The sequence below is a fragment of the Lissotriton vulgaris genome, chromosome 6 (assembly GCF_964263255.1).
Source record: "Lissotriton vulgaris chromosome 6, aLisVul1.2, whole genome shotgun sequence".
In the NCBI taxonomy this organism is placed as follows: Eukaryota; Metazoa; Chordata; class Amphibia; order Caudata; family Salamandridae; genus Lissotriton; species Lissotriton vulgaris.
The window spans coordinates 265,615,106-265,634,869 of record NC_141694.1 but is presented as its reverse complement, the minus strand read 5'-3'; the positions used below and the strand labels follow the sequence as shown (position 1 = coordinate 265,634,869).

General features: G+C 45.6%; 1 protein-coding gene across 1 annotated transcript in view; it reads right to left on the bottom strand.

Moving 5' to 3' along the window:
- Positions 1-18,786, bottom strand: part of LOC147707116 (cytosolic 5'-nucleotidase 1A-like) — a 138,690-nt gene extending 119,904 nt beyond the window's left edge. The window contains exons 1-2 of the mRNA XM_086926293.1: positions 18,212-18,786; positions 13,416-13,583 (exon numbers count right to left, since the gene is read on the bottom strand). Coding sequence (XP_086782419.1) covers positions 13,416-13,583; positions 18,212-18,412 — 369 coding nt within the window. The 5' untranslated portion in view covers positions 18,413-18,786. The remainder of the gene's footprint in view (positions 1-13,415; positions 13,584-18,211) is intronic.
- Positions 18,787-19,764: the final 978 nt, after the last annotated feature.

Sequence of the window (19,764 nt, the reverse complement as noted above, 5' to 3'; positions counted from 1 at the left end):
ATTAAATTCCCAGCCCCCGCTGCAGTCAGAAGTCATCTGAACAGAAAACTGTAGAATTTAATCCCTTTTTTTGTTTGTTTTATATAGAGCGAACTATACCTGAAGGTTTCAGAGCGCTTTACATGAGCACCAGTTGTGTTACAGATGGACACATTCATTTTTTTTGTTAGGCACGAAGAGATTAAGTGATTTGCCAAGGATGTTGAGCGTCCCTGCGAGTCTTGAACCCAGTTCCCCAGTTCGCGGTCGACCACGCTAGCTGTTCGGCCACATCATCACCCCTGCTCTAGCCGTTAGGACTCTTCATCAATAAGAGTTCATTTTGATAGGAAATCTAAATTTCTTCCTAGACTGTGGAATTGTAGGGCACAAAAACAGCCCTACCTTCACTAGACTTGTTTTGCCTACCTTCTTCTCTCTTTTTATTACCTTCTACCTAGCCTCTTCCCTCTTCCGGTTAAAGTCCAAGCTGGCTTAAAAGCACAGATCATGTATTTTGCTGAATCTAGTGTGAAGAAAGAATAATAGACTGGCTCTTTTTGGCCATTTCCTATCAGTCAAATCAAGTATATCTCACCAGCCGTAATTACTAAACGCCTAAACTGAAAAACAAATTCCCAGTATATAAGGACATGGACATCAAAGACATGATCTACTATTAATCTAGTGAAGCATGGTGTTTCCAGCACATGACTCAAAGATGTACTGTTTTTATGGGAGCATCACTAAAGAGGGGCTTTGGCTTCGCCCACATGTTGGGAGCCAGGAGTACATTTTGATTGGGCAGAAGTTGTGTGCTTCCACATAAAAGTGCTTGACCTCCACAAAGCTGTGATCTGTTTATTTATATAGTTTGCCCTGCTTAAAAAGTCAGACCTATTGGCATTGCCAAGGCTTGTTTTGTTTACGCCAGGGCTTGGATTACATTTATGTGCATAACGAGCTGTGAGAAACATGCTTTGTGCAGCAGGCAGGACAGGAAGAGGCTGCATTACCCTCCTGTTTCCCTACTTATAAGTACTGATCAGTGGATAAGGGCCAGAGGAAGCGACGTTGACCACTGTGCGTTACCTGCAGACATGAAGTACAAAATGTTGTGCAAATGATCTCAGCTGCTCTTAATAAAATCTAAAAAGATCACAAACAGTGGATGTGCTGCAGATGCCAGGGTAAGGAAAACACAGATCAATGAAGGAGAAATTCTGGGAATAAAAGGAAAGTTTTTTGAAGCTACCATGGGAAAGCATTAGACGGATAGATGGGGAGTGCCGGGGGCTACCTACTGCAGTGCTGTTTCCTCCCAATTCACCTCTGGACTGCAGCTCACAGTCTGCATGATGGTAAAGGTATTATTGTTGCATGCCAAAGTAGAGGAGTCCTGACAGTCTTAGTCGAGAGCAAACTGTATGATACCAGAGGAGAGTCACCCACTAGCACAATAATGCTGACTGCCTTACAAGCCATCAGCCTACCAACAGCGTTTGGGAGAAGAGCGCTATCCCTGAACTGAAATGGAAAAGGAGAACAAGGGCTTGGAGGTAAAAATGAAGAAAATAGGGCTGGCACTCTGTTGCACCACGGGGCTTATAAGTTTAGTTCCTGTTCTGTCTAAGGCTCTCATAACCTCAATGAGTCCCAGCAACAACAAAGATGTTCTAATCCCCCAGAAAAAAATAAACTGTTTTCAAATGGTTTCCTATGTAGTATTACTATAAAAGTAAAATTCACTGGGTTACCCAACCTGACATTCGCCCACACTCCAGCGGGCTCTTATTTCCATTTGAGAAATGGCTTCACATTAGAAACAGAGACAAACATCTTTTTTACGATATCTACGCCTTTCTCAATGCTGCCTAGGCCCCCACTAGATCTGCTGCACAATTGCACTGGGAAAAAGAGTGCGAATGTCCCTTTACGCTCAAGGAATGATTAGACATTTACACGCATGCCTTCTAAGAATACCTAACTTTACGACTTTAGGTATTCACAGAAGGCATTTAGGAGTCCTAAAGTTAGGAGTCCTAACTTTACTACTCCTAAACTTAGAAAAATCCTGATTTTAAGACTTTCGGTATTCACAGAAGGCATTCAGGAGTCCTAAAGTTAGGAGTCCTAACTTTACTACTACTAAACTGAGCAAAATCCTAATTTTAAGACTTTCTGTATTCACAGAAGGCATTTAGGAGTCCTAAAGTTAGGACTCTTAACTTCTGTGAATACTGAAATGAGTAAGTGCCTTCTGTGAATACCAAGATGGTAGTAAGTTTAGTATTTTGTCTTAATTTAATTCTGTGAATCGGGCCCTCTTTGAAATGGAAAAGCTAACGGCATCCATAGAGCACAAAATGCCCTAATTTAATAAAAGATGGGGACCATGCCTAAGATTCTTGAGACGCACTCTGACATCCACTGCAGCAAACATTGATGAGGTAAAAGCCGGATCGGCGGGCGGATCCAGTTTACAGCATGCTTGTCGATTCACACCGGGCGCGTTTCGTGCTAATTGCACTCTTCTGCGGCGCGACAGTCATTTTGACATAGAGGCCACACCTCCCACTTAAAAATATGAGCCCTCCAATGGGCGGCTCGAATGAGTCCGTGTTGGTTTGTGGGTCTTGCAGTGTGTGCTTCAGTTATGTGCCGCTGTCTGAGATGTTTCAAGCCCACCAATGGGCCTCCACTCGCACATCTGGCTTGTCAATCCCACTTCTTTGAGTCAAGTAGGCAGAGTCTCATCCGGAGGCTCAATGTGGGCTGCTTAACCTGTCCTTGAACCGATGGCAAATCATCAGACCCACTGGAGGGCTTTGCATTGGTGCTTGAAAATGAACTACATGTACCGGCATGCATGAAAAAAAAGGAAAAAAAACTACTGTGAGGAACGGCACACTGGAGGCCGATAAAGAGTATTTAAAAGCATGCAGGGTACTGTGAGACTGCACATGATTAACTGATGATTCTCGGTGACCTCTGTGGAAGAAGAAAGGTTCTTCGAAACGCGTCAGGTCAAGAGGACGATATCACGGGATGGGAAGCTGCCTATTTATTTTAATAAAGGATGGTTCCTCACCCACAGCGGAGTGCGGCCCTAATTGCTGAGCAATGTTTTGGGGGATATAACGCGTTGGGGGTTGGTTCCATGCACTGTTTTTTCATGCTGGAAATAAACTGAACATTCACGAACTACTGTTGGATGGTTTAATGGAGTGGTGATTATTGCTGGTCTCTGAGTGCATTCACGCTACGTTGGGAGCTTGTGGTGAAACGGTATATATATATATATATATATGAACAACAAGTCCTGACCGCCAAGAGTAGCGGTTACAGCAGGCGTAGACCTCCACTCCAAAAAGGGTGTTTAGTACGTGCAGAAACACCAAAGAAGCCAAATCATTAGTTCGGGTGCAAGCAATCCATATTTATTCACAGCAAAGTGAAAGAGCAAGTGCCCTCCTTGACGCGTTTCGCTCCGCAAGTGGAGCTTGATCACATATATATATATGCAGCAGAACCCCTCCTATTCAGAGAGCAGAGGCCACAACAGGGGAAACTTTTGGAAGCAGCATTTTTTTCACTTGGAATGGCGAATGCATTTCGGCTGCTCATACAGCCTTCCTCAGAGCCCAAATGACCGGAGGTTCTATGCAAGCTGTTGGTAAGTCCTGCCTCCTTTTTATTAGTCCAAGGTCCGCTCTGCCCCTCGAATGTCTTCCCACCTGATGCGCTCACGATGTCCTTGTGGACTGCATTACCCAGAATCCATCCTCATGTTACCAGGTGGGTGACGCGGGGGGTGTTGGCAATGAAATCTTGTGATTGCGCGGAGGTGCAAGGTCTAAATACATGCACATTAGAACCAATGTCCTGCTTATGAATTTAAAATGCGCCTCCTCCGGTCCCCTACGACCACCTCAACCCCAAAGTCCGGACATGTTGTAGAGGGGACAGCTTGCCGTTGCACGCCGTCCTGGGTGAGGTTTAAATACCTCAGCGCCGCTGACCTCTTTCCGTGCTTCAAGGCAGACTTGGAAATCCCATTACCATGGAAAAGAAGAAAGGCACAGCTGTGTCAGTTTTTCTCAAAGTCTTTGCGAGGTGTGGGCCTCTGTAAAGCGTCTCTGACCGACGCTGAATTGTATGCAGCAGAACCGCTCCTATTCAGAGAGCATATATATATATATTCAAACAGCAAACTCCAAACCACTTCCAGCTTGCACGCCGGCGAAGAAGGAGACGGACCGCTTTAATGAGGCAAGTTGTTTTCTTTATTTAGCCAAGTTCCAGCAGTGACGCGTTTCGGGCTAGGCAGCCCTTGATCACATATATACAGAATTACAGAACAGAGGATTACAATGCAACGAAAGTATGCATATGATATATATATATATATATATATATATATATACACACACACACACCTCATATGCTCATATGTATACTTTCGTTGCATTGTGTTGCAAGTGTAGCCCTCTTTAGATATTGAGGTCGGTGCACTCTTGGCAACTGGACTATTGCCGAGGGCGTGATATAAAGCGAAAGGTGGGTGTGACCGAACTTGCACGCCGGAGCCCGACAAGCCTCACAAGAAGTATTTACGAAGCGCATCAGGCGAAACGGAACACTGCTGTTTGAATCACTGCATGCAGCGTCCATACCACTGAAAGCAAGTAAGCTTCCACGATGGTCTGAGTGACTCTTAATGCTTTGGGAAAACTTTGGAGCGAAATCTGTAGGCAGCAGTCCAGTCGCCAAGAGTGCACCGACCTCAATAACTAAAGGGGGCTACGAGGTGAGATATTCATCGAGCCACGCATGTGGGGTCAGAGTGTTGGATTGAGGACGCTGTTATGCGACCGTTAAATATAGTGCCTCCATCTGTGGACTGTTCGGGACTATAACTCCCACAATGCCTCAACACAGCACCATACAGGACAGCCCATCTGAGGGCGTGATATAAAGCGAAAGGTGTGAGTGGCCGAACTTGCACGCTGGAGTCCGACAAGCCTCTGAAGAAGTATTTACGAAACGTGTCAGGCGAAATGGAACACCGCTGTTTAAATCACTGCATGCAGCGTCATACCACTGAAATCAAGTAAGCTTCCACGATGGTCTGAGTGACTCTTAATGCTTTGGGAAAACTGTGGAGTGAAATCTATAGGCAGCAGTCAAGTCGCCAAGAGTGCACCGACCTCAATACTAAAGGGGGCCACGAGGTGAGATATTCATCGAGCCACACATGTGGGGCCAGAGTGTTGGATTGAGGACGCTGTTATGCGACAGTTAAATATAGTGCCTCCATCACAACTCCCACAATGCCTTAACACAGCACCATACAGGACAGCCCATCTGAGGGCATGATATAAAGTGAAAGGTGAGAGTGACCGAACTTGCACGCTGGAGTCCGACAAGTCTCTGAAGAAGTATTTACGAAACGCGTCAGGGGAAACGGAACACCGCTGTTTGAATCACTGCATGCAGCGGCCATCTTCAGTACTATGGATGAGCCAGAAAATTGGATGATTCCAACAGGTCATCTGCACTGATCCTGTTGGACTTCCCTTCTACAATTGTTACAGTACATCATACAACACAACTGATCAGACAATAGAATGTGGGTATTCGTGGAAAAACCTTAGATCAGATCGCCTCCTTCCTGGCAAACTTTAACCACATCCATTTCACTAGCAGCCTATTACTCTGCAGGTTATCAGCTGGATAGAGGGCATCCTCAGGAATCTCCCCACTCCTCCTTACCATGTATCTCAGATCTCTCAATGGATCCATTTAATCAATCATTTTATCAGTGTCTATTACGCATAAGCTCCAGGATGTCCAAGATGCCATGCCCATGACAATGACACTTGCTTGATCATGATATCAGTCTGGATAATAGCTAAACATGTTAAATTCAGGGCAGACAAATTAGAGGTCCTCAGATGTGGAAACTGGGCACTAACACAAAGGATCCCAGATTTGCAGAAAAACCTATGAGAAGCAATTCCACGGTGGACACAGTAATGTCTAGTAATCCTCCTGGATGCAGGCTTTATTATGGAACTCCAAGTAGATGGTGCAGTGAACTTTGCAGCATCTTGAGACAGATTTTCCATGCCTAGGTTTCCCACACAGAGTTAAGGTCACAGAGTAGCTTGTTAATGTTCACATTAATTGTGAAAAAGAACTAAAATCCCTTCAACACAAATTACATTGAATCCAAAATTCGCCAACAAGGTTACTTCAGCATTGAAAACAGGAGTACTACATAACCCAGCCTTTTGGAGTGTACACTGGCTTTCAGACTCTTGACAGACTTGTTTAAGCCACTGTGCTTAACGTATCGAGTTCTCCAATGAAACAAGCTAAATTTCCAACAAACTAATTTCAAAACTAACATATTAGATGCAGCCTTCATTCAAAGATACTCTTGTAAATTAAAATACCATGTATCAACAAAACCAGAAACATATACTTTCTCACTACGAGTCAGCAAAATGTTGAACTCACTCTCAAGCCAGATAAGGAAGCTACAAATCCTTGCCTTACAGAAAGTCATAAAAACCCGGCTCTTCAAGTTTCAGACCTCTGAGTGATCCTCAATCCCAACCATTCTTAACCCTGATCTATTGAAAGAACACATTCATAAATTTACCATGTGCTCCATGAAGTGAACTCATCACCTCTAACATTCTACGGCACCCGTACTAGAAATGACATTAGTCTGACATGACCAGACCACATGAGAACTTCACACACCAAACCCAACTCTTTCCTTGTAGGATGTACTTCAACCTAAAAGACATGCATACCGGTAATCACTCTGAATAGTTTGAATACTAGGACACCATTGCGCAGTAGTGCACCATACAAATTCTAAATGTAAAAGATTGGGCGATTAGTTGAGAAGTATGTGAATCGTTGGGGACCAAGTACCCTATTCTAGCACTTTACTCTATCAGGTAGCGAAGCAGTGTTAGAGACAAAGGGGCAACCCTGTAACCCATGGGCTTGGGCTGGACACTTATTATCAAAAAGGCGGTCCCTAAGGGTAGAGTGTAGCCTTGCAATAGCGACATAAAGAAATGTTCTGCAGATTTATTTAAATTATGCAGTAAGTGCATTTATTTAATTATTCTATTCATAAATGACACAACATTCATATTTTTCAAAAGATTAGGTACTCCTACAGAGGGACGGTGAGAGTAAAGTGATTGAAAAGTGTGCTTCTGTTCTATGCAAAATGTATGCATGTGACTGATTATGACAATATGTTGTTACAAATGGCACTCGTAGTATGAGTATCAAGAGACACAATCAAAATTGAAAACCAGTCCACACAGAATTTTGTCAACGTTTCGACCCCTTAGCACAAATATCTAGATTGGGGTCATCATCAGAATCATAAGGTCATCAAAACCTGAATAAACACCAATTAACTTCTGCTTAATAGCACCAAAACAAGTTAAGCATCAAAGGCTCGAAAAGCATCTTGAAAAAGCTATACCCTGAAGAGAGAACCTTTTTAATAAACCTAAGGGGCCACCTAGGATCCCTGTTACGGGATGACACATCAGATAAACACTTTCCCTGTGGTTATTATGTAAGACTGTTTTGGAGATTCCAGCTAAATGCAGAAAAGAGAAAAAACATTCATGTATCAACCATCTTGCAGAGGCTAAATTGTTCCCAGCTAATAAGAAAAATGTATTCATAACAGATCTGTTGGTACACAGATGTATCTGGTCGTCTTCCTCATTACATTTGAAAAAACTGTTCTAGCGTCACTACCTAGTAAAATGTTGTGATCATCGACAAAAGGAATTTTGGAATTCCCAAGATGTAACTGAATTACAAGAGGGAGTATATCCTTCTCATCTTTGGGAACCACAATCTGAAATATGATATACATAACTTTGTGGCCTAAACCGAACCTATTAGAAAGTAGAAATAGGTTTTAAGTATTTGCTCTTTCTGGGATTCTTTGCTACTGACAATGAGTTCTTGGATACCATCTGAGGGTTTAGCTTTATACAAATATGCCATGCATAAAAAATAAGAACAGACATTAAGTTATATAAAGAACTCTTGACAAAATAAAGGATCTCAGTGCTGCCTGGCTACTGCTTGCTCTTTCCCGCGCTATCTCAGAAGACAGTTAAATGTATCTAGTAATTTTCTATACGGCTTGTGGTGCCTACCAAATGTTGTTACTCTTGTGCATACTCCTAACGAACAACTTACCCACAAAGATAAACTCTACTTAATGCAGTAAACATCCTAAAAACAATGATGGTTGAAAAATAGGCAAATATTTTGGCATTTATCAAACACATTTTAGATCATAATAATCTCACACAAAAAAAAAATTGGGGGATAAGGGTAGCATTTTAAGACCAAATAAGGAATAGTTTTGTAAATAGCACTTGGCGCCAAATGGAGAATCACTGCTACCCTGTAGAGGAATTGCTGAAACTAAAGGACAACGGACTGACTGTAAAGACTGAATTGCTGTGAAACAATGAATGTTCGGTGTAGATGACGTTCGCATAGGCAGTATTTTCTACGATAGCTGTGAAACTATATTTACCAAGGGGTACATTTATACAATCTGACGCATACATGCATGGGGTTTGTGAGGAAATTAGGTAAATAAACATTTCATTCTAACACAGTGATCCTGGCCATATCTCTTAAAATACTATGTAATGAACAATAGTCATCGGAATAATATGTATAATGCTGTTGCACAAATTCATAAAGCATAAAATAAATTGACAGATATCCAAAAGTGAGACCCACAGAAAGGAAGAATTCCTATTAAATGTACCCTTTGTCTGATATTTATTACAGAACTTGTTTGCACAGTTAAAAGAACGTCTGCCCACTTAAGACACTGTTTCTCAAAATTTTGGACAAGGAACTTCAATTCTGTGGGAACATTTTTGTGGGTAAAGCAATATGTGCTCTGTAGAATTGTTTTGAATATTATGTTTTCACTCGGTTATAATTATTTCTTTAGTTATTTGTGCCTTCACCTTTCGTTTTTTCTTACTTGGGAATACTGTTTAATGAAATCTTATATAAAAGGGGGGCCACCAAGGGAATTTAGAGGCATAGGAAATTATTTAATGTTTGTTTTATTGACAAACTCGAAAGCATGCTAAAAGGAACACAAAAGTCTGCTTATGCTGACTTAAGTTTGCTGCAGTGCCTGTCCCCAAGATGGCGACTGGGGTCAGTCCAGACTACCACCGCGGGGACTCCTGAAGCACCGGGGCACTCCCAAACTGAGCCGGTGCGACGTTCCACGGGATCAAGTACCTCTCCTGATCTAAAATCATTGGTCATCGTCCTGTTCTGGATCAGCCCTAACCCGACCCCGCTCCTGCCCACCCTCCATGACACTTGACTTGGAGAGGGTTCCATCAGAAGCTGAGACCTAGACATTTTGACTGATGCCCGGTGGCGCTACCTCGCAAGCTAAAGTGGAGATGGGCTATGGATTTTCGTCCTTGACTGTCACCTACCCAGCCGGTCCTTGGGCAAACTCTCCTGCGTCTCTCTACTGGACCTTTCTCCCTTCTCCTCTTCACCATAGCCCCTACTCCCTCCTCTCTACTCTTCTCCTCTTTTATTTATTTATAAAGTTTTATATAGCGCAAACTTGATCCCGAAAGATATCAGAGAGCTTCACAATTTGAGACAAAGGTAACAAATCAGAACATTAGTCTAACATGGGGAATCTACATTATAATGAAAGATGCATGTGTAAAGAAAGTGAAAACTGCTGAGCTCCCGCCTTCTGTTTAAAGAGAGCGCCCCATTCCTTCTGTCATCCATTCATTCTTTCATCCATACATCAGTCACTTTCACCATGCCATCATCTATGCAAGCATCACATATCCATCCACCCATCCTTTGACTTACCTATCAATAAACTGTCATCCATCAATTGATCATTTTTGTATCCATCCTCTGATTTCCATTCATGCTGCCAGCCTATCGCCCTCCCATCCCTCAGATTTCCATTTGTGCTGCTATCTTTTCACCTATCCACCCATCTTCTCAGATTTCCATTTACTTTGTCATCTTTTCACCCAGACTTCCTTTCATCTCTCCTGCCGTCTTTTCATCTCTCCTGCTGTCTGTTCCCTCATCCTCCCCATTCACTCTTCCCCCCTCCTCTCTATTTGTCTCACCTTTCTTTCCTCTCCCAATTTGTTGTTTAATGTTTGACGTAATGTGTATTTATTTTCTTTCTCTGAAACATTGTGTAGCCTAATGTAAAGTGCTATGATACCTACGGGTCTAGCCGGCACTATATATAACTCATAAATAATGTTCCTCTGAACTTCTGTTGGACCTTTGAGGACGCCCCATGTACAAACCTCGATGCACGAGCAACCTTGGCCGATGCCGGTGAGGCTGTCACATGCAGCTATACAGGAGTCTGGCCCTGGTTCCACCCCCTCGGCCGTCACCTACCCAGTCGGACATCTGACATTGTTTTCCTTGTTTCTCCCATTGTGTATTACCTCCCTCCCCCTCCTCCTCCTCCCCCTGTGACTGATTTAAGTGATGTAACTATGCAACCTGTAACTCGCTGTAACTCATGTACAGCGCTCTGATACCCCCTGGTCTAGCCAGCGCTATATGAAACTTTTCAAGTGAATAAATAATAAATAAATAAGTCGATAAGATGTCTGAAAAATATTTGCCACCTGGCACCCAGCAACCGTAGCCAACTATTTTCTCAATAAACCAATACTGTCTTCAAACCACAAACGGCAGTCATTCATTTAAACATACAATGTAGAGAGACTTCTCCCTGAAACTGGCTCTTGGCATTGCTCCTATTTAGAGGGCTCTACGTTTTCTGATAGCTACTCTTTAAATCTGGTATTTAAATATTACTCTGAGCCCCAGCAGATCATGAAGAAGCACACTCACAAAGGAAGGGGGGGGGGAGTTTATTGTCCCCACAGCCCTCACGTCTCCTTCAACCACACCACCAAACTCCACTGCACCGACCATCGCTGCATCCACTTCACCTTCAAGAAACCCACCACGCACCACCGCACCCAACAGATGCCTCGCCGCTGCTGGAGCAAAGTCACCGAAGATCAGCTAACCACCACCCTCGCTGAGAGCCCACCCGCCAACCCTACCGACCCCAACACCATCACCCACAACTTCAGACAGTGGATCAACGACTGCGCCAACACCCTCGCACCGATCAAGAAACCCTCCAACAGTCACACCAACAAGAAAGCCAGCTAGTGCGCTGAAGACCTCCGGGCCTCCAAGCAAACCTGCCGAAAGCTGGAAAAGATCTGGCTCCATGAACGAAAAACCGGAGAGCCACACAGCCCACAAGAACGCCACCCACAGACACCATCACCTCATCAGATCCGCCAAAAGGGCCTCCTTCAAAAACCGCCTAGACAACAACTCGCACAGCAGCAAAGAACTCTTCAACATCATGAAGGAACTTTCCAACCCCAGCTTCAACACCGACGTCCTACCCTCCCAAGACCTGTGCGACTCGCTGGCCAACTTCTTCCACCGCAAGATCGCAGAAATCCACAACAGCTTCAATGTCACGACAGCCCCGACAACCACTGAGACCTCCGCCCCCACGACCACCATCCGCACCAACTGCCTGCTCTCCTGGACCAACATCTATGACGATGACACCATTAAGATCATGAACACCATCCACTCTGGATCTTCGTCAGACCCAAGCCCAGACCACATCTTCAACAAAGCCAGCACATCCATGGCATCCCATATCCGGAAAGTCATCAACACCTCCTTCGAGACAGCAACCTTCCCGGAGAGCTGGAAGCACGCCAAGATCAACGCCTTACTCAAGAAACCCAGGGCGGAACCCAAGGACCTCAAAAAATTCCGTCCCATCTCCCTGCTCCCGTTCCCAGCAAAAGGTCATCAAGAAGACCGTCATCGAACAACTGACCTGCTACCTCGAGGAGAACAACATCCTGGACCCTTCCCAATCCGGCTTCTGCAGCAACCACAGCACCGAGATTGCCCTAATCGCCGCCACCGATGACATCAAGCTCCTGCTGGACAATGGAGAAACGGCAGCCCTCATCCTCCTGGACCTGTCAGCCGCCTTCGACACTCTGCCACCACACACTACGAACACGCCTCCAGAACGCCGGGATCCAAGAGAAGGCCCTGGACTGGACCAACTCCTTCCTCACTGGCAGAACACAGAGCGTCCGCCTTCCCCCTTTCTGCTCCGAAGCCACCGAGATCATCTGCGGCGTACACCAGGGCTCATCCCTCAGCCCAACTCGGTTTAACATCTACATGGCACCGCTCGCCCATGTCACCCGTAAGCACGACCTCAACATCATCTCCTACGCCGATGACACCCAGCTGATCCTCTGCCTCACTAAGTACCCCCACACCCCAAAAACCATCCTTCACAAAGGAATGAAGGCCGTCGCTGAATGGATGAGGAACAGCCGATTGAAGCTGAACTCGGACAAGACGGAGGTCGTCATCCTTGGATCCACCCCTTCGGCCTGGGACGACTCCTGGTGGCCAACCGCACTGGAAACTGCTCCAATACCCACCGACCACGCACGCAACCAAGGGGTCATCCTCGACTCCACCCTCTCCATGACTAAACAGGTCAACACCGTCTCCTCCTCCTGCTTCAACACCCTCTGCATGCTCCGCAGGATCTACAAGTGGATCCTCACTGAAACGAAAAGAACGGTCACCCAGGCCCTTCTCAGCCGGATAGGTTGGACTACGGAAATGCCCTCTATGCAGGAGCCTCGGCCAAACTCCTGAGACGGCTCCAATGCATCTGGAATGCCTCTGCACGCCTGATCCTTGACATCCTCGCTGCAGCCATATCACACCCCACCTGAGAGACCTGCACTGGCTCTTGGTCAACAAGAGGATAACCTTCAAGCTCCTCACCCACGCACACAAGGCACTCCACAACACCGGACCAACGTACCTCAACAGATGACTCAGCGTCTACACACCCACCCGTCAGCTCTGCTCCGCCGACCTCGCCCTTGCCACAGTCCCCCGCTTCCGAAGAGCGACCTCCGGTGGCAGATCGTTCTCCCACCTTGCCGCCAAGACCTGGAACACCCTCCCCACCCACCCACAGCAGACCCAAGACCTGCTGACCTTCAGAAAACTCCTCGAGACCTGGCCTTTCGAGCAGTAGCAGCATTCCCCACCCCAGCGCCTTGAGACCCTCTCGGGTGAGTTGTGCGCTTTACATATGATATGATTGAGTGATTGATTGATTGACTGAGACACCATAACTTCATACTAATAAAACAGATGGGCTTGGCTCGCTGTGCAGACAGCTGCTGAGGAGGGAGTGGACTGAGGGTGGCCACCAGCCTGCACCAATTTCTTACCTTCACAAAGGGGAAGGCTGGCCCTGGTTTCAGAGGCTCCTGCTCGTGCTCCTCCTGGTACTTGACGTATTTTTCCACCCCTTCATCCACATACAGTTTCCTCTCCTCCACCATGTCGAACAAAGCCCTGGAGGAGACGGCGATGGTGACTGCGTGCTTCGGCTTGGGCTGAGGAGAGAAGGGACAGCATTAGAAGAGAGTCCACGTTCAGGCTGAGCACACCATATGACGTCACACACTGGCATTCTAGCACCTTCTGCTAGGTGTAGATTCATTTCACTGCCACTGATAGCCTTTCCGGACTCTGTACTTTGCAACTCTATGACCCCTTACCCATGCAATCCCTCTCTCACATCCGGCTCTCCCTGCCACCCATTAACATTCATATATGCCCTCTGCAACCTGATATTTCAGTACCCTTCCAACGCCTTGACAAGTGTCACTCAAGTGTCTGACTAAAGTATTTACTATAGCACCCTACGTAATTGGTAGAGACCGAACAGTAATACCCAAAGAGTCAAACTGGACCGCGACTGGCTGTTTTCTGTGGTGCAAATCTCATGAGAGTTTACAGAAGAAGCAACTAGCAGGGTGCACAAGCCCCAGTGTATCGGTAAGGAACCCAAAGTTAAGTCTTGGTGCATTTGGGGCTACTGTGGGCCCGGCAAATACTCATGAATCACTCGCCCTGTTGGCCCATCGGGCTTGGGTGATCTGAAGGCGGCCTGGGTGCAACTGCAGCACAGGCTACACTAATTAACATCGCACATTTGGGGCAGGAGCACCCACACCCACCTGCTCAGGCTAGGGCACTCAGAGGCCTGTTGATGGCTAACCTCAACTTGCAGCATAGGAGACAATGCATTACTGCCTGCTCTGCTGGTCACTGTGGTCCTTGCTTGACACTGCTACTTGCTAAAAAACAGGACCTAGGAGAAGTCCAGTTGCCTGCTGTTTGCTATGTGTGTTTGCCATCACCGCAAACTCAAATCAAAAATGGCTTTTGTGAATTTGACCTGAAGAGTACAACTTCCGGTTAGTAAAAGTGTAAAGAAGACACCATGTACTTTCCATTTGTACTACCTGAATATCAGAATTCCCATTTTAGATGTTTGAAGGCCAAGGAATAAGCCCTTTAAATCATATTTTAAGTAATACTACCAGAGTACTACTTCCCACACCCACAAATATATTTGTGAATTGGCCCAATACTAAACAAACACCAGGCCTATGTTCAATATCCAACCTGTTTCTGTGTGATTTCCTGCTACGCTAAGGAATAATCTACTGTAATGCTAGCTACTTCAGGGCAATAAGAGGTGACAGCAGTATTCTGTTTGAGAGAGCTGATGTCATGATATTCATTTACATTAAGACAGCTCAGGAGTCTGAGCAGTTGCTGCACGCCTGCCCATAGCCTGGTGCTCTCAGGTTCAATTATTGGCAGGGATTAGTTTGCCTCTTATCCACTTCTGGTCAATAAAATTATCACTATTGATAATGTGATGTAACTGGAAAATGGATCGCCCAGTCGTAAGCATTCCTCTGTTTCATCATTAATGCTCAGCACTGGCACATCCATTTGTCAGAAAATAAACTGTGAGCTGTAGACTTGCTCAATTATATTGGAATAAAGTGGCAGATTTCCGTGGTTTCACTTACCATACATTTGTGACAATTTACAATACTTGGACTTCTGCCAAGACCACTTTGCATTATGGGTTAGATACCTTACAGACATACCTGAGGTATTAGATTGCTCAGATGGGGACACATTCTGGTGTTCATCTCACTGCATATATTTTACTGCTGTGTTATGCACTACTTTCATAGAGTGCCATTAGCATGAACGACTGGATTCTAAATCCAGTAATGCACTGCTATGACGTAGCAGCAGTGTATAGCAGATGTTGTTACATCATAAAGGAATTCCAAGCTTCTCTGGCTGCCCCCTCTGAAAGCCCATCTGAGCAGCTTCTAGAGGAGAGGTAAGGCACAGAGAGTGATGGGGGTGGGAGGCAGGACACCATGTATTTTTAGGTCGAGCCTGGGCAGTGCATGCACTGCTCTGCGAGCCATGCTGTATTGGAGTATGTACTTGAAGCCCCGCCCACTCTCCGCCCATATTTGTCATTGGCTTGTATCATTGTCCTTCGTAAATGCTGGCTTCTGATTCGTTATTAGGCTTGGTAGTCCCTCCTTAGTACCACCTTGTCATCATTTGTTACCTCCCATGAAGACTGGCCCTTTTACTTGGGTTGATACATGGTCTGTCTTTTTTAGCCTGCATGCACTACATTATTTAATTATTTTGTCCTTCAGTCGCATCATGCTTTCCTCGCAAGGCACCTTCAGGTTCCAAAATTGCAGCCGCTCATTTCTTGTTATGCACTGCTGCCAAAATAAACACAAACTCACGAATGGCGCCTGCTGCTCACAGTTACTCATCTCAGTCCTGCTCATGTTGATCATGCTTACATTTAACGTGCTTGACTTAATTTTGTTTTTAACAGCAGTCCGCTCCACCACCAGAGCTCGGACATGCTGCAATGCTGGCCTCATTATCTCCCCACCCCGTCCATGCAGAAATGTGGCAGCCGTCTGGTTTTTTTTTTTGGTTCGGCATACCAGCGTGGCAGCTGTCTCCTACCCCCCCCCCCCCACACTTTGTATTTGAAGGCATTGTGAATGTTAGGAGTAACAAATATATAATTATGCACTGCTATAATTAAGACGTTCACCACTAACGTCTTAGTTGTAGCAGTGCATAGCTAAAGTTTATTTTTTCCTAACTTTCACTAGTCATGACAACATTGCAGCCTGCAGGCTGTATAGGGCACAGATGTAGCATTTGGAATGCAATAGGTCTCACATTTGCAAGAGTTTAAGCTATTGGCATTGTAAATGACAATCAGCCAGATTCATCATTGTCCCGTTTTGCGAGTCCTTAATAGCGATTATTAAGGAATCGCTATTAAGGATTCGCAAAACGGGATTCATGTAGGAATCGTAAAATAAATTGCGATTCCTACAGCTTCCTTATTTGCGATTAGCAAATTGCTAATCGCAAATAAGGAATAACTCCCCATTCATTCCTATGGGCCTAATGCCCATAGGAATGAATGGGGAGTTATTCCTAATTTGCGATTAGCAATTTGCTAATCGCAAATAAGGATGCGATTTCAAGGGTGCATGGGTGTCCAAAGGACACCCTGTAGCACCCCTGAAATGTGAATTTACACTGATGTTGTGCACACACATGTCCAAAGGACTTGTGTGTGTGTGTAACATGCAACTTAGAAAAATGCATTTAAATGCATTTTTCTAAGTTTTCGCTATTTACCACGAGGTTTGATATCGTGGTAAATAGCGGTCCTAAACTGCGAATTCGCAATTTTTAAATGTTTCATGAATAGCATTTAAGGCATCTCTAATAGAGATTCCTTAAATGCTAATCCTCGCAAATTTGCGAATTCTTTATTAGCGATTTTTGCATTTGGGATGATGAATCCCAAATGCAAAAATTGCACTCGCAAAGGGCCACATTCTCAGAATCTGGCCTTTTTTTGAGCGCATTTCGCTTGATGAATCTGGCCATTAGTCTTTAATTTACCGTTTAAAAAAAAAAAAACATTGTCATTTACAATGCCAATTGCTGAAACCCTCGCAAATTCGAGACCTATTGCATTGCAAATGCTTGTTTTTAATTGGGACAGGAAGGAGAGGCCATGTTATGTACACCAGCGGCAGCTCCTCCGCGATGGAGGAGGAGCATCGCCCCACTGGCTCAGAGGCAGCAGCTGAAAAATATAACGATATCTTATTATAGTTTTATTTTTCAGCTGCTGACTGAGCCATCGTGTGTAGAGAGGGGGCAGGTCATGGGATGGAGGAGGAATGGGCTGCTAAGTGCACTTCTAAGTGCGCATGTTTGTTTGACCTGCCATCTTGGGCCGGCCAAACAGAAGCACACTTAGTTTTCTCTAACTCGGATGAAACGGCCTATGGCTGGGCTGAGCAGAGCGTCAAAGCAGCCCGCTCAGGCAAATCCTGGTATAAGAGCAGCAACTGGATTGGATGGGGGTCTGAGCTGGGAGCAGTAGGAGAACGGAGTAGCACAAAAGCGCAAGGCGGCCACAGGATCAGGTATTTTTTTTTTTTATTCAACCCTCACCACCTCTCCACCCCAGCCGCCACTGCTGCTGCCCTGCCGCTGCCCCACCACTGCATATTGTCAGCAGCTGTGATTGATGTATAGCTCCTCCATACCTCCTCTGCCTGCATGTAGCAGGTAAAAGCAGAGGCAGATGATTTTGAGGGCCGTACATAACATATAATTATAGATAGATAACAGTGAATTACAGGGACGTTTTTCACCTCGAGGCTCCGAGCGCAAACTGCCAGCCATCTATAAGTCGATAAGTTCGATTCGCAATAAAGTACCACTCAAAGGCTACTACATGAATCACCAAAATAAGGTACACTGAAAACATTAATAAGAAAAGTGAAAGTTGGCATCTGTCCGGAGCTCATGCACACTGCAAGTTTGGAAATATGTAGTCTTCAATGCGCTCAAAGTCAACCCTTCAAAGCCCCCCACGCCTTACGCTGGTAAGCCCCCGCCCCTTCTCCACTACGACATCTCCCCACCTCTCTTACCTGCGAAACAAAAGACATTGAGTTCACTCTCTACCAACACCTGGCCCCGGCCCGCATCCCTCCGCCCTCACTAGCCCCTCCATACCACCCCACCGCCTCTGTCTCTACCACAAAATACCAGTCTTCCCCGCACTCACGGGCCGGGGCTTCTTCTTGGTGCCCATGCTCTCGTAGAAGGCTTTCGCTGCCTGCCAGTCCATCTCCCCCTCGGAGGCGACATGCTTGAGGCCCGGTGCGCTGTCATTCTGGCCCGGCACCTCCAGGAAGCCGGAGGAGCCGGCCGAGGGGGTGGTGCTGTCGGCGACGGACGACTTCGGTCCCAGCGCGGAGGAGCTCATGGTGCGGCTGGAGGAGACTGGAGCTGTGCGAGGCGCTGCGATCCCCGGCTCAGTCAGGAGCGCTGCGGTCGGGGTGTGCCCTGCCACGGGCTGAGAGGATTGCGGAAGCAGGGCTGGCTCTGGCAGGGCGTTGCCGGGGCTTTGCCGAGAAGCGCCCGGGGTATTTCTGCTTCTCTTGTCCGAGACGTGTTAGACAGGAAGAGGCTGAACCGGGCAGGCAGAGCTCAGCTGCAGCGGTGAGAGGCGGCCGCGGCCTCCCAGAGACCGGGCCAGAGGTGCAGCTGCTCCCATCACAATGCATCCATCGGGCGTTCTCCCGAGGGCCCCACTCCCTCGCCTCGCTGTAGTAGTCACTACTCTCTCTATGACGTTGTAGTATTTACATAACAGAAGGTTGCCTACACTGTAGCGCCGCTTGCGTGTAACTCGTTTGTTTTAAAAAAAAAAAAAAAAAAACGTTTTTTATTTACTGTTCTGAAGGCATTATCTGTACATGTTTGGTTTTATATGCTTTCTGCGCCACGTAATCTCTGACGTTTGTGTTTTTCAGGCGAAATTCAAGCCGTATCACACCTACCAAAAAATGTATCAATTTCATGCAAAGGATAACAATGTAAATGAGATATACGGGTTCGGGAAATCCCGGTTACAAACATTTGCAAAAGGAGCAGGATAGAGTTAAAAAATAATAATAAGTGGATGTGTTTTTTTTGTGGCTGTGAGGAAAAATGGAACATGGAGAGTGTGAAGATGGAATTATAGATTGATGAATGAGTGACAGGATGAATGAATAGATGAATAGGAGTATGATGAAGAAATGAATCCGGTAATGAGGAAAGGTCTAAATATAAATGATGAAAAAAGAGCATGGCTGGATGAATGAGAGTGTGATGTAAATATGGGAGAGAAAAAACTAAAGCTTTGTTATTTTCTGATATCCCATTTCTCCATCGATGGTCAACGAACACAGAATGCTAGGCTCTCAAATCGAGTTCTCCACTAGATGCTGCCTGCCCCACCGCCACCCCCACCCCCCAGTGTTCTTCAAAAAATCTCCAAAGTATTGTCACCTGTTATACTTGAATGTATACATTGATCACTTGAAACTGATATTGTGCCACCGCAATGGACATGCTAGAGTTAAGGCTCTTCTAAAAAAAATAAAAACGAACTTTGACCCAGATAATTGGGGAAATTACTGTCCAATTTCCTTGCTGCCAGGGGTCAGCAAATTAGTGGAAAAATATACTAACTCCATCCTATCGGCTTTTCTGGAAAACAATAACCGTCTACAAGTTACGCAGACCGGCTTTAAACCCAAACAAGGAACAGAAACAGCCATTTTGGCTGCA